A 13,068-nucleotide genomic window follows, 5' to 3' on the forward strand; every position below is an offset into this window, starting at 1 on the left:
AAAAAGAACATTAAAGCAAGACTACAGTTGCCAGTGTTCATATAGGCAAAGATCAGGCCTTTCGGAATAATGTGCTCTGGACAGATGAATCAAAGATAGAGTTGTTTGGCCACAGTAACAGCAGACATGTTTGGCGCAGACCAAAGACAGATTTTTAGGAGAAACACCTCATACCATCTGTGAAGCACAGTGGTGAAAATGTTATGGTTTGGGGTTGCTTCACTACCTCAACGACTGGACAGCTTACATTCATTGATTTACTAATGAATTCTGCATCACATGAAAGAGTGCTTGAAGATAATGTCAGGCCATCTCTCCAGATGTTGAAGTTGACCCAAAAGTGGACCTTTCAACAGGATAATGATCCTAAGCACACTAGCAAATCCAGCAAGGAATGGCTCAAAAACTTTTCCTATTGTGATCAAGTTTTCTGTGTAACAACCACAGAGAGTTTATAAACAGGTCCTGCTGAGCTGAAGTTAATGTAAAAATCAGTCCAACTGCTATGTAAAATGGTTTCTTTGGGAAAATTACGATTACTGAAAGGCTATATTCAAACCACGTAGAGCCTTTAAATGGGCAACCAAGTGTTTCCTCAGGCAGTTTACTGTGATAAAGTTGTTATTTGTGGCTGACATGCACCATTTGGGAAAAGTGGCTGAAAAGAAGCCATTTTAGCACTGATAATTACTGCAGCAAACACACAAATCACAAACCCATTTGAAGGAAGGAAGCGGGATTTCAACAGGCCAGAGCATGAGTATTTTATTCAGGAGAAAAAAGTAAATGATATTTATTTTTGGAAAGCTCTGGCTATTGAATTAAATAATTTTAATTCTCAAGTCTTGCTTATTATAAACACTGTTATCTGTCTTGACCTGTTTTGACAAGGAAAATGTCTCGCAGTGCAGTGCCTTATGGGTAAATCTACAGGTACCGTACATTGACTCCATTGTAGGTTTGGATATATATTATCGTAATGTAAGAATAACAATACTGTGTGCTGATTTAAAAAATATATATATTTTTTATTAAACAGATTTTGGCTCCTTCCATCAGCTCCTTCCGCCTATAGGTCTCTCTCTCTCTCTCTCTCTCTCTCTCTCTCTCTCTCACACACACACACACACACACATACACACACACACACACAAATTCCATAGCAACAGTCCCACTAAAACCGTTACTGCGGGTGGAGTTAAGTTTCATCATCAGTGGACATGGCAAACGATGCAATTTTCATGAATATAACTTCAGACTTAAAATATGAAAGGTCGTAAAATGAAGATGAAAAGGAAGAAGGGAATCCAGTTTGACTTATATTATAAGTTAGTATAACCGCGCTCGTGCGATATTGCTTAAATAATATGAGTTTTAAATAGAGTAGAATAGAGACTATAGTGTTAAACATTCGTATCAGAATTGCCCAATCCAAGCGAAGGAGGCGGGACTTGTGGATACAATCGCCTATCTGATTGGTGGGACTTTCTGTGGGGATTCCGGGTAGTGTAGTACAGTGTCGCAGAATTCTGAAAAGATTATTATTATAATTATTATTATTATTATTATTATTTACATAAACAAAATTAAACTGGAATATTACTGTATAGTTTATATAGAAGAGCTGTAGACCGTTCATCTATATAATTATTTATTTATTTTTCACTTCCGGAGCCTGACGTTTTCAACGCGTTGGTTGTGTTTTTTTTTTTTTTTTTTTTTTCGTTAATCCGGGGAAGCCAGACGTAAGGACGCGCACCCGGTCACGTGACTCGGGTAAAAGGGGAGTCTCTCCTGTGTGTGTATGTATGTGTATGTGTATGTGTATGTGTGTTTATATCAACGCGTTCACGCGCAGCTGCTGCGCCTATGCTAACGCTAGCTGCTCTGTATATGTTTCGTTTTCGCATAAACCTCGACGCACAGCGACGCTAAACAACAACAGAAGGCTGTCGTGATTAGCAAAGAAGGAAGTGCGACAAACGCTGTAGTGTGTGTGTGTGTGTGTGTGTGTGTGTGTGTGTGTTTTAATCGGCGTCATGGAGGAGCTGGCGGTGGAAGTGAGGGGCGCGAGCGGGGCTTTCTACAAGGTTGGTTCCCCTGTCTGAAGCTGTCTCGCATCCGTGTTTATGACTTTATCCGTGTTTATTCTGCGTTATTTTCCATTAACACTCGGTGCATGGGCCTATAGTATAGGCTTTCTAGGCCTAGATGAACATGTTAAGGGCTTGGGTTGAGCTGCCGCCCTTCTATCAGCTTCATACAGAGGCCTTTCTCTCTCATATTTATTCTTAGGCGCTCCATGAATTTAACATTAAGCTCCATAGACTCCTGATTAAACCTTAAAATAAACGGATCTGCGGTGCTGTTTAGGCCTCCAGTCCAGGCTATAAAAATGTTGGCCTGTTCAACAACACTGAATCATTTTTATTATGCTCATGCGGGCTGGATTATAGATTACACTCCGCTTTACTGTACAGATGTACACTGTGTGATTTGCTGTTCATTCCCAGCATAAGGATTCATCATGTTTGTGGTTATTTCCCCCGATTGCTTCTCTTGTCATTTGTGAACTTGAGCAGAACTTCAGATCTGCCTTTACTACTAAACAATACCTTTCTTTGTTTTTTATTATCTTGTGTACCTTTTAATATACATCATTCATGTTAAACCACCTCATAGACAAAAAAAAGGTACAATTTAGTACCCTTTCCCCCACTGAGCCTCTCGATGTGAGATTTACTGCTATTTTTATCCATAAAAATCCTGTCTGTTAAGACACCCAGTTCTTACAGGACATTCCCGATGACTTATGACAGATGTATGTGCTTGAATACAATACACGCACCCAGGCTTATCCAGTTGTTTGCATTAAAGGTGCGGTATTCATTTTTCAAAAGTGCTCGTATATCTATAACAATCATATCATCTTGAAGAGACCTGGAGAAAACTGGGTTCTGCAGTATCACTATGCAGCAGATGTCAAAATGTTCTGTGCTCCACCCTTGTGTTTGCATGTTTTCTGGCCCAGAAAAAGCGAGTGCAAACAGCTCGGAGTGTGTTTTAAAATGTATGAACCTTTCCTGAAGGAGCATACTGTATTTCCATGTTGTTACGGAAAATAATTGCTGATAGATAACTGACTGTTCCGTCCCGCAGGCTTTCGTGAAGGACGTGCATGAGAACACCGTCACTGTGACGTTTGAAAACAAGTGAGTATCATCACATGACAATAACGGTGACAACCCCTTTTTGCCACTCCCTCAAGAAATGACACACTTAAGCTCTATATCGACCTTTAATGGACTTAATAATTATGTATTATTAATAAATATCCACATTACGGATTATGATCGTACATTTATGGACTATTACAGTGTGTAATAGTCCAAATCGCCACTCTGATTTCATGTGTGAGACTTATAACATTTACCCAAATATCATTTGTGCACTCGACTGCCTATACATGGTCTATGCTTGTTTCGGAAAAAAAAAATGTATGAATTTTTTTTTTTTTTTTTTTTTTTCCTTCATTACTTAATGATGCAGTTGGCAGCCAGAGCGACAGATCCCTTTTCATGATGTGCGGTTCCCTCCTCCTGCTGGGGTTCAGAAAGAGATCACTGAGAGTGATGAGGTTGAGGTACGTGCCATCAGAAAGACCCATAAAGCAAGCCAAACACAGTTTTGCCTGTTTTAATTGACTCCTGGTTTGGTTTGAAGGTGTACTCCAGGGCTAATGACAAGGAACCATGTGGGTGGTGGCAAGCCAAAGTGCGCATGGTAAAAGGGGAGGTGAGCAAGATTTAAGCTGGACATTTCTGCATAGTTTTGAAATCAAATGAATCGGGCAGATCTAGAGCGATCGGTTTTGGCTTCGCACGAAGGAAGCGGATATTTTCATACTTCTTTTGTTTATCGGTATGCAAAAACTAAGGCTGGGTGTTTAGCATTTCTGGCTCTGTTTCCTCCAGTTTTATGTCATCGAGTACGCCGCCTGCGATGCCACGCTCAACGAGATCGTCACGTTAGAGAGGCTGCGGCCTGTGAACCCGAACAAAGCCACCGCGAAGAACCCCTTCCTGAAAATCCGACTGGACGTTCCAGAAGACCTGCGACAGATGTATGTCCTTCATTACGTTTACACAGTCTTATTCGATCCATGCTTTTAAGGTTTCTAATTTTGTTTCATATAATTTGAAAGATTCCTGTCGACAATGGGGATTTATAATAGTGCCATGCAGTGGATCAATTATAACTTCTATGTTTCATGCTTTTGCATTATTTCTTGCCTGGAAATAAGCTCCATCCCTAAGTGGAACAAAGCTGCTCAAGTCTGTCCGTTTTCCTTAAAAGGGAATTATACGTGGTTTAATTATGTATTCGTTAAAAAAAATTCTGTTTTGTTTGTTGATTGACAATAGCCATGTGCATTGCTCTGAAAATGATGCATTGCTAAAGGATGTACATCTAACCGTGGCGTAAAAGCTTAACTACTGGTTAATGCCATTTAATGATGATTTATTTTATATATATATATATATATATATATATATATGTGTATGTGTGTGTGTGTGTGTGTGTGTGTGTGTGTATGTGTATATATATATATATATATATATATATATATATATATATATATATATATATATATATATATATATATATATATATATATATGTATGTATGTATATATATATATATGTGTATATATATATATATATATATGTATATATGTATGTGTGTGTATATGTGCATAGTATAGTATAATATAATATATAAATTTTTTTTTTTTGTGGTTGTACTGTGGATTAATCGTTAATTTTTACTTAATTTGTTCTTCATTAAACGTCCACAGCTGCGCAAAAGACTCCGCTCACAAAGATTTCAAAAAAGCCGTCGGAGCGTTTAACGTCACGTATGACTCTGATAAGAAGCAGCTGGTCATTCTGGTGAGTAAAAAATCTCAAATCATCATTTAGTCATTTCCACAAATATATTTCCTCATACCCCCCTTCTTAATGTCCTTTTGGTACATTCCAGTCAGTCAACGAGGTGACTACTAAACGGGCGACCATGTTGACAGACATGCACTTCAGGAGCCTGCGCACCAAAATGTCCCTCATTCTACGGAACGAAGAGGCCAGTAGGCAGCTGGAGGTACGGCCACTAGTACACTGAAATCATCCACTCGTGTGCACTTAACTTCCTCTGTCCGCTCTGCTCCGGTCGCCTGCGGTGCAATGGAATCTAGCTGCTAAGTCTGTTTCTCTGGCTTGGGAGTGGAGTCTGTAACATAATGATGGGATTGTGGCATGCAAATCTGCTGTGTGGCACTTCAGAGTCTATATTTAACAAGAGCAAGAGGGTTTTGCTATCTCATATGTTGTACGGATGCACAGCTGTTGCATTCCAGACCCGGGCTTAACTGCACGGGCTTCCACATTGGCGCACAGCGTTTTAGCACATAAAGATTATCAAGTGTTTTTTTATTAAGAAATATTAGAGTTCGGATCACTTCGGCGATCATTAAACATTTTTAACGCAGTTTGCTTTGTGCCTTAGAATAAGTTTTAATTTGGATGTTTTCTTAAGAAGTATTCGGTATTTTCTCATGCTTAGCCCATGTACATATACAAACATTTCTAATTATAGATTCGATTCTTTTATTCGTAAGTAGCTAAGCAGTGAGGTCGAATTCTTATCCAAGTTCAAATTGCTGCAGGTTTCCGCTGACTGACCAGAAGCAGCTACATTTGAATGCAAAAGTTTGCACCCCCTCGTCAAATGGATATATGTACATATTTTTACAATATATCCATTAAAATGAATAATATTTTAAATCCGATGATAATTTATTTAATCTCTCATGATATGAAAATATTACAGTTACTTCTAAAGGAAATATGTTTAAGTAAATGAAAGGCCTTGTGAAACCATGTGCCATAATTATTGTCACCTCTGCGTTTAGTTCTATGTGCAACACTCAGTCTCGTATAACCCTTGATGAGATTGGAGAATACAGAACAAGAAATCCGAGACCAGTTCTCAAGACAGAATCTCTCCAAGATCCTGTCTTGTACCCATGACACAGTTGAAACTTCCCAGCAGAGGCTCCTAGACTTTCATTTAAAATCTGCTGGTAGTTGACGCCATGTATCTGAACAAGGTTCCCTGGGCTTTTAGAGGAGAAACAGCCACGATATCACAGATCCTTTACCATCCTTGGAGAATTCAGTGCTTGCTTCTGGTACACCTTCCAAACAGCATGTTGGCATCGCTTTATAATCTCCCTTAAAATGCCCTCTTTTTTTTTTTCTTAGGCTAATTAATTCCACTTTGGAAGAAAAGAAAAAAAACACACATGCAATATGAGTTAAAAAGATACTTTGGGGAAACCTGGCTCATGGTCATGTCCTGCGTTTTCTCCAGAGCTCTCGTCAGTTAGCGTCACGGTTCCACGAGCAGTTCGTGGTGCGCGACGATCTGATGGGTTTGGCCATCGGCACACACGGAGCCAACATCCAACAGGCCCGCAAAGTTCCCGGAGTCACTAACATCGACCTAGACGAGGAGACGTGCACCTTTCACATATATGGAGAGGTACACCGCAGCCCTGCTTTCACATAATCATGTTTATTCTGAGACTCTGAGCAGGATCTTTTTAACTAGTTAGGTTGTGTGTTTGCAGGACCAGGAGGCTGTGCGCAAAGCCAGGAGCTATCTGGAGTTTTCCGAAGATGTTATCAGGGTACCCAGGAATTTAGTAGGTAAAGAGAAACAGTGGATTATCAAAAAGTACTGCATAAGCGCTTAAGGTACCTTAAGCGCTTAAGGTACCTTAAGGGGGGGGAGTGAATTTTGTTAGCTGTGCCATTTAGTTGGCTTATTCACAATATCATTTGCTCCTCTCCACCAGGAAAAGTCATTGGGAAGAGCGGGAAGCTGATTCAGGAGGTCGTGGACAAATCCGGAGTCGTCCGAGTGAGAGTGGAACCAGAAAACGAGAAGAAATCATCTCCGTTGGAGGAGGTCAGTATGTGTTTCGGCCTGCTGTCAATGAACAAGACATTTCACACAGACAGGGACAGAAAGTATAGATCAGAAAAGGGTGTGAAGTGTTTACTTAGTAGATATGCTACAAGAATAAGAATGGTGGTGTTGCATGGCTTTGTGATTCATCACTGTTTCATTGTTATTTCTCACTCACATGCAACGTTGATTGAATTCTGCGGCTGACTAAAGGGCATGGTGCCGTTCGTGTTTGTCGGGACAAAAGAAAGCATCTCAAACGCACGCCTACTGCTCGACTACCATCTCAATTATCTCAAGGTAATTTTTCCACTAACCCGCGTTCCTGTGGTGTTGATAGTAAATAGGGCTGAAGCATCATACCAGAACAAGTTCTCGACCCACCCAGTCGAAATCCTGTGGGATATTTCGGAATGGCAACTAGCGAATGTGTTAGTCGGCTAGTCTGTGTAACCCTTACCACTTAGAAATCATGCTGCTCAAGCAATGTGTTGATACACCACACCTAAAATATGATGCACAACATTTTAGATTTTTAGTTTATTGTAGTTTATATGAACATCCATACATCCATTTTCCATACCACTTATCCTACACAGGGTCGCTGGGGAGCCTGGAGCCTATCCCAGGGAACTCGAGGCACAAGGTGAGAGAGTTATGTAAACATGATTTATTTTATTTATTTTTTTTTTCCCTCCAGGAGGTGGATCAGTTGCGAATGGAGAGGCTGCAGATTGATGAGCAGCTACGACAGATCGGCGGAGGCCCCAGAGCTCCATCAGGCCGACCGGAGAAGGAAAAACCATTCAGCTCTGATAACGGCATGGGGCATTCCCGAGGGGGCAAGCCGTTCGGCCGTGGGGGGCGAGGAAGACGAGGGCCTACGTTTGCGTCAGGTACACTACCCGTCAAAAGTTTAGACACAGTCATTCTTCATTTAAAATTTTTCCCCCCACATTTTATAATAATAATAAGTCATCAAAACTCTGGATTAACACAAATGGAACTATGGGAATTATGTTGTGATAAAAAAAAATCCAAAATAATTTAATAGTTTAGCATCTTCAACTTTAAAAAAAGACGCCCTTTTTGCCGAGAATTTCCAGAAATGTATTCTTGGTATTTTTTTTCCACGCCATATTATTATTTGTGAATATTTTCTCAAGGCACCAATTCTGAAGCATCGAACGCATCCGAGACTGAATCAGACCACAGAGATGAGCTGAGTGACTGGTCTCTGGCTCCCACCGATGAAGAGTCTATGGGTTACCCCAAACGAGTCCCGGACGGACGAAAGAGGGGCAGCGGTGGCGGCCGGGGACGAGGGGGACGAGGAAGAGGAGGAGGTTACAAAGGTAATTACTCACATTTCTAGAATTCATCTCATTTCCCTTTGACTCGGGAGATTTCCTTTTAGGGTCGCAAAAATATTTCAAATTCCAAATATATCTATTTTTCCTCTGTTATGTGGTGATGTAAGTAAGGGTTAAAACACTTGGAGGCATGCTGTTATAGAAACAGTCAAAAAATGGTTTTGTGATGTCACTCTAAGAACAAGGGTGTTGCTTGTTTACTAATAACATCACAACTTGGATGGTTTTATTCCTCTGATATCACAACAATTTGCCAACACTTTTTTTTTTTTTTAATGAAAAACTCCTCTGGAACGTACTTGCGTCTGACTGTTGCAAAGCGCTGACACTGGAGACTCCTTCCAAGTACGCTAAATAAACATCTCATCACAGAACACTTCCCCATACACCTTTTTAGCCATTTTATGTGGAGGGTTCACCATACAAGTCCCTGTGTAAGTCGTTACTATAGAAACGCTATCGTATTAGGATGAGCACGTTAATAAAAACCTGCTGCTGTTATAGAAAGTTAATCAACACCTTCTAACCAATTCGAAGTGAGGCTTCAGAAGTGCTGTGATTATAAACAATATTAATGAAAAGATACACAAATGTTTAGAGTACAAATAGTATTGGATAATGTTAATGTAAAAAAAAAATGAGTAGTAAAAGCACTAATAGTGAATTTTAGCTCAGGTTAAGGTGAGCACAGCATAGTATGCAATGGTTTCATACACTTTAATCAAAGCTTCAGTGAATGTAGTGATTTTGAGTGCTTATATTGTCTGTCTGATCTTCATGAGGTTAGTACAGTGCCCCCGAGTAATATTGGCACCCTTGGTAGGTATGAACAAAGAAGGCTGTGAAAAATTTTGTTGTTTAACCTTTTAATCTTTTGTTTAAAAATACTCTGCTCTCAAGGATATCAAACAATTGCAAACAAAGCAGGTTCATCAAAATAATCTTTGTTAAATAAAGGTGTGCAACAATTATTGACACCCTTTTAGTCAATACTTTGTGCTATCTCTGTTTGCCCAGATAACAGTCTTCTCCTATAATGCCTGATGAGGTTGGTGCAAGGGGTCTGAGACCGTTCCTCCATACAGAATCTCTCCAGATCCTTCAAATTTCGAACTTCAGTGCAAACTTCAGTTCATCCCACAGGTTTTCTATGGGTTTCAAGTCGGGGGACTGGGATGGCCATGGCAGAACCTTGATTTTGATTCAGCCCCAAAACATTAAAGATCCACCACCATATTTAACTGTGGGCATGAGGTCCTTTTCCATTTGGCTACCTCTCTGTGTGTGCCAAAACCACCTCTGGTGTTTATTGCCAAAAAGCTCTGTTTTGGTTTCATTTGGCCATAGAACCCGATCCCATTTGAAGATCCAGTAGTGTCTGGCAGACTGAAGACGCTTGAGTTTGTTTTAGAGCTGCAACCACTAATCGATAAAATCGATAATAATCGATTATGAAAATCGTTGTCAATGAATCTCATTATCAGTTAGTCGGTCTGCGTGTAGCACGGGGTGTGTTTACTCACTAAGTTACTTCTCTGCTGAAAACACCCTTCGCAGAGTAAATACTAAAGTTGTGTCCCAAATGAAGTACTATATACTTACACTGTGCATTATGTACTCTACCGTCTAGTGTATGAATTTTAGAAAGGTAATAGCATCTCAAATGGAACACTAGCGTTTTTTAATTAACCGGAAGTACAAGCCCCTTTCTAGGCGAGCACACATGACGTCATATGCGCTACTGTAACACTGTTTGATTTAGCAGATACCCAGAGTCACTGACAATGACTTTCTTCAGTTTACTGTTTGTTAACGTAACCTTTTATAAAGAGTAATGCATAAATACTATTATATAATATAAACTTATATATTAGTTTATAAAATATATAAGTATTTATGCAATTTTTTTTTTTTTTTTTTTTTTTTTTTTTTTTTTTAAATGGATGCACAAAAAGCACGGAATTAAACTACAGTCCTAAATGAATAATAACAACAAACAGTTGTGTAAAGTTTTAGTCTGAAGTTTATATTTGTAACACTCGGTTTGTGGATTTTATTTTAAATAAATAAAAAACATGGTACTGAAACTTTGCGCCCCCCCAATCCGATTAATCAATTTATTGAAAAATAATAGACCAACTAATCAATTATGAAAATAATCGTTAGTTGCAGCCCTAGTTTGGTTTTGGATGAGAGTAGATTCTTTTTTATTGAAACCCTTCCAAGCAGCTTGTGGTGATGTAGGTGACTTCAGATTGTAGTTTTGGAGACTTTCTGACCCCAAGACGCAGATAACGTCTGCAATTCTCCAGCTGTGATCCTTGGAGAACCGTCCTCTTCACAGTGCGTTGAGACGATATAGACACACGTCCTCTTCCAGGTTGATTCATAACATATCCAGTTGATTGGAACTTCTTAATTATTGCCCGGATGGTGGAAATGGGCATTTTCAATGCTTGTGCTATTTTCTTATAGCCACGCCCCATTTTGTGAAGCTCAACAACCTTTTGCCGCACATCACAGCTATATTCCTCGGTCTAACCCATTGTTATGAATGACTAAGGGAATTTGGCCTGTGTGTTACCTAATTTATACCCCCCTTATATTCCTGTTCCTAGTCACCCAGGTGTACTAAAAACTTTTTTAAATATCAATGGGAATATACTTCAAATATATTTTTCTTATATGAATTCATAGGGGTGCCAATAATTCTTGCACACCTATATTTAACAAATGTGTGTATATATATATATTTTTGATAAACTTTTTGCTTTTGCAATTGTTTGATATCCATGAGAGTAGAGTTTTTTTGTGAATTATTTTTTTTAATCAAAAGGTTCAAAAATAAAGACAAATTTTCACAGCCTTCTCTGCACATATTTACCAAGGGTGCCAATATTAGTGGAGGGCACTGTATGTTTGCTGTCTTAACATTATATTGTGTTTATTCAGGTGAGGACGTACACTGGAGTGAGTCACGCCCCCGGAACTCCAGAGATTCCAAGCCAAGGCTGCAGGAGGATTCACTACAGGTAGGCAATTACTATAAACATCAGTGATGATGATGAGAGTCTTTACTTATGACCGATTGGCTAGGCCACACTCTAAGTCACACTCTTTGTCATGTCCCTAAAACGTTCCTGAACAATTTTGAGTGTTGCAGGGTGCATTATCCTGCTGAAAGAGGTCACTGTTGTTAGGGAATACCGTTGCCATGAAGGTGTGTAGTTGGTCTGCAACAGTGTTTAGGTAGGTGGTACGTGTCAAAGTAACATCCACATGATGCCAGGACCCAAGGTTTCCCAGCAGAACATTGCCCAGAACATCACACTTCCTCACCAGCTTGCCTTTTTCCCATAGTGCACCCTGGTGCCATCTCTTCCCCAGGTAAGCAACGCACCCGGCCATCCACATGATGTAAAAGAAAACCTGATTCATCAGCCTAGACCTCTTTCTTCCATTGCTCCATGGTCCAGTTCTGATGCTCACGTGCCCATTGTAGGCGCTTTCGGTGGTGGACAGGGGTCAGCATGGGCACTCTGACCGGTCTGCAGCTACACAGCCCTATACGCAGCAAGCTGCGATGCACTGTGGGACTTTTTCAGCAATTTGTGCTACAGTAGCTCTTCTGTGGGATCACACTAGATGGGCCAACCTTCATTCCCCACACACATTGGACCACTTTTGTAAGGTACTAACCACTGCATACCTGGAACACCCCACAAGACCTGCCGCTTTGGAGATGCTCTGACGTCGTCTAGACATCACAATTTGGCCCTAGTCAAAGTTGCTCAGATACTTACGCTTGCCCTTTTTCCCAACACATCAACTTCGAGAACTGACTGTTCACTTACTGCCTAATATATCCCACCCCTGACAGGTGCCATCTAATGAAATAATCACTTCACCTGTCACCATCAGTTTTTATGTCATGGCTGATCTGTGTAATCGCACATGATAAGAGTAATAAGAGAGATGTGTGTCTGTGTGTGTGATGGTGGTCTGTATCAGTTCAGCTGTGATCATCTCCTGACTTTTCTCTCTTCAGATTCGTGTCGACAGCAATAACGAGAGGAGTGTCCACACCAGCCGAGGCCCTCAGGGGCCCATCAGCGACTCCGGCGGCCCCCGACAGAGGAGCGTCAAGGAGCGAGGGATAAAGAAAGACAAGCCGGAAGGGCCAGACAGCCAGGTCGTCATGAACGGCGTGTCGTAATTGAAACCCCCCCCGTGTCTAATCTCGCAAACAACTCCACCGTTCCAGAAGCTTCTTTCATTAGAGACACATTAGGCCAAAGAAAACCAGGTCAGTAGGGCTTAAGGAAAAAAAAAAAAAAAAGACATGACATCAAGCACATTTTGTAACTGTTAACGGGGGTACTAGACAAAAATGTCTCTGCTGTCTCTGAATTTTGTAGTCTGCATTGATTAGAGGTGTCGGTCTCTAAATCGAAAGTTTTGTAAATCGACTTTCTAGGCAACTAACAAAGCTGTGGGTGTATTAAAAAAAAAGTGTTTTTTTTTTTTTTTTTTTTTTTTTTTTGATTTTTGTTCACATCAGGGGAACATCACATTTGATTCAGATATGTGTGGGCCATCTCTTGTGGCAAATTTTTTTTTCCTCTACTGTTTGGTGTCTGGTTATTATAGAGCCGCCCATCAT

General features: G+C 40.2%; 1 protein-coding gene across 3 annotated transcripts; it reads left to right on the top strand.

The window, feature by feature from the left end:
- Positions 1 to 1,766: 1,766 nt before the first annotated feature.
- fmr1 (fragile X messenger ribonucleoprotein 1) lies at positions 1,767 to 12,634 on the top strand. Of its 3 annotated transcripts, none has more exons than XM_053682184.1 (15): positions 1,767 to 2,090; positions 3,160 to 3,212; positions 3,550 to 3,643; positions 3,724 to 3,795; positions 3,975 to 4,123; positions 4,859 to 4,952; positions 5,044 to 5,160; positions 6,433 to 6,603; positions 6,692 to 6,770; positions 6,920 to 7,032; positions 7,246 to 7,332; positions 7,733 to 7,928; positions 8,199 to 8,387; positions 8,726 to 8,750; positions 11,358 to 11,437. In XM_053682184.1, the coding sequence occupies exons 1-15, from the start codon at positions 2,040 to 2,042 to the stop codon at positions 11,359 to 11,361; spliced, it is 1,494 nt and encodes a 497-aa protein (XP_053538159.1). In that variant the 5' UTR covers positions 1,767 to 2,039; the 3' UTR covers positions 11,362 to 11,437. The 3 variants fall into 3 exon arrangements, with proteins under 3 accessions (XP_053538159.1, XP_017330436.1, XP_017330438.1); XM_017474947.3 differs by lacking the exon at positions 8,726 to 8,750 and adding an exon at positions 12,454 to 12,634 and having other exon boundaries at positions 1,769 to 2,090; XM_017474949.3 differs by lacking the exons at positions 3,724 to 3,795; positions 8,726 to 8,750 and adding an exon at positions 12,454 to 12,634 and having other exon boundaries at positions 1,769 to 2,090.
- The last annotated feature ends 434 nt before the right edge of the window (positions 12,635 to 13,068 follow it).

The sequence above is a fragment of the Ictalurus punctatus genome, chromosome 8 (assembly GCF_001660625.3).
Source record: "Ictalurus punctatus breed USDA103 chromosome 8, Coco_2.0, whole genome shotgun sequence".
Taxonomy (NCBI): Eukaryota; Metazoa; Chordata; class Actinopteri; order Siluriformes; family Ictaluridae; genus Ictalurus; species Ictalurus punctatus.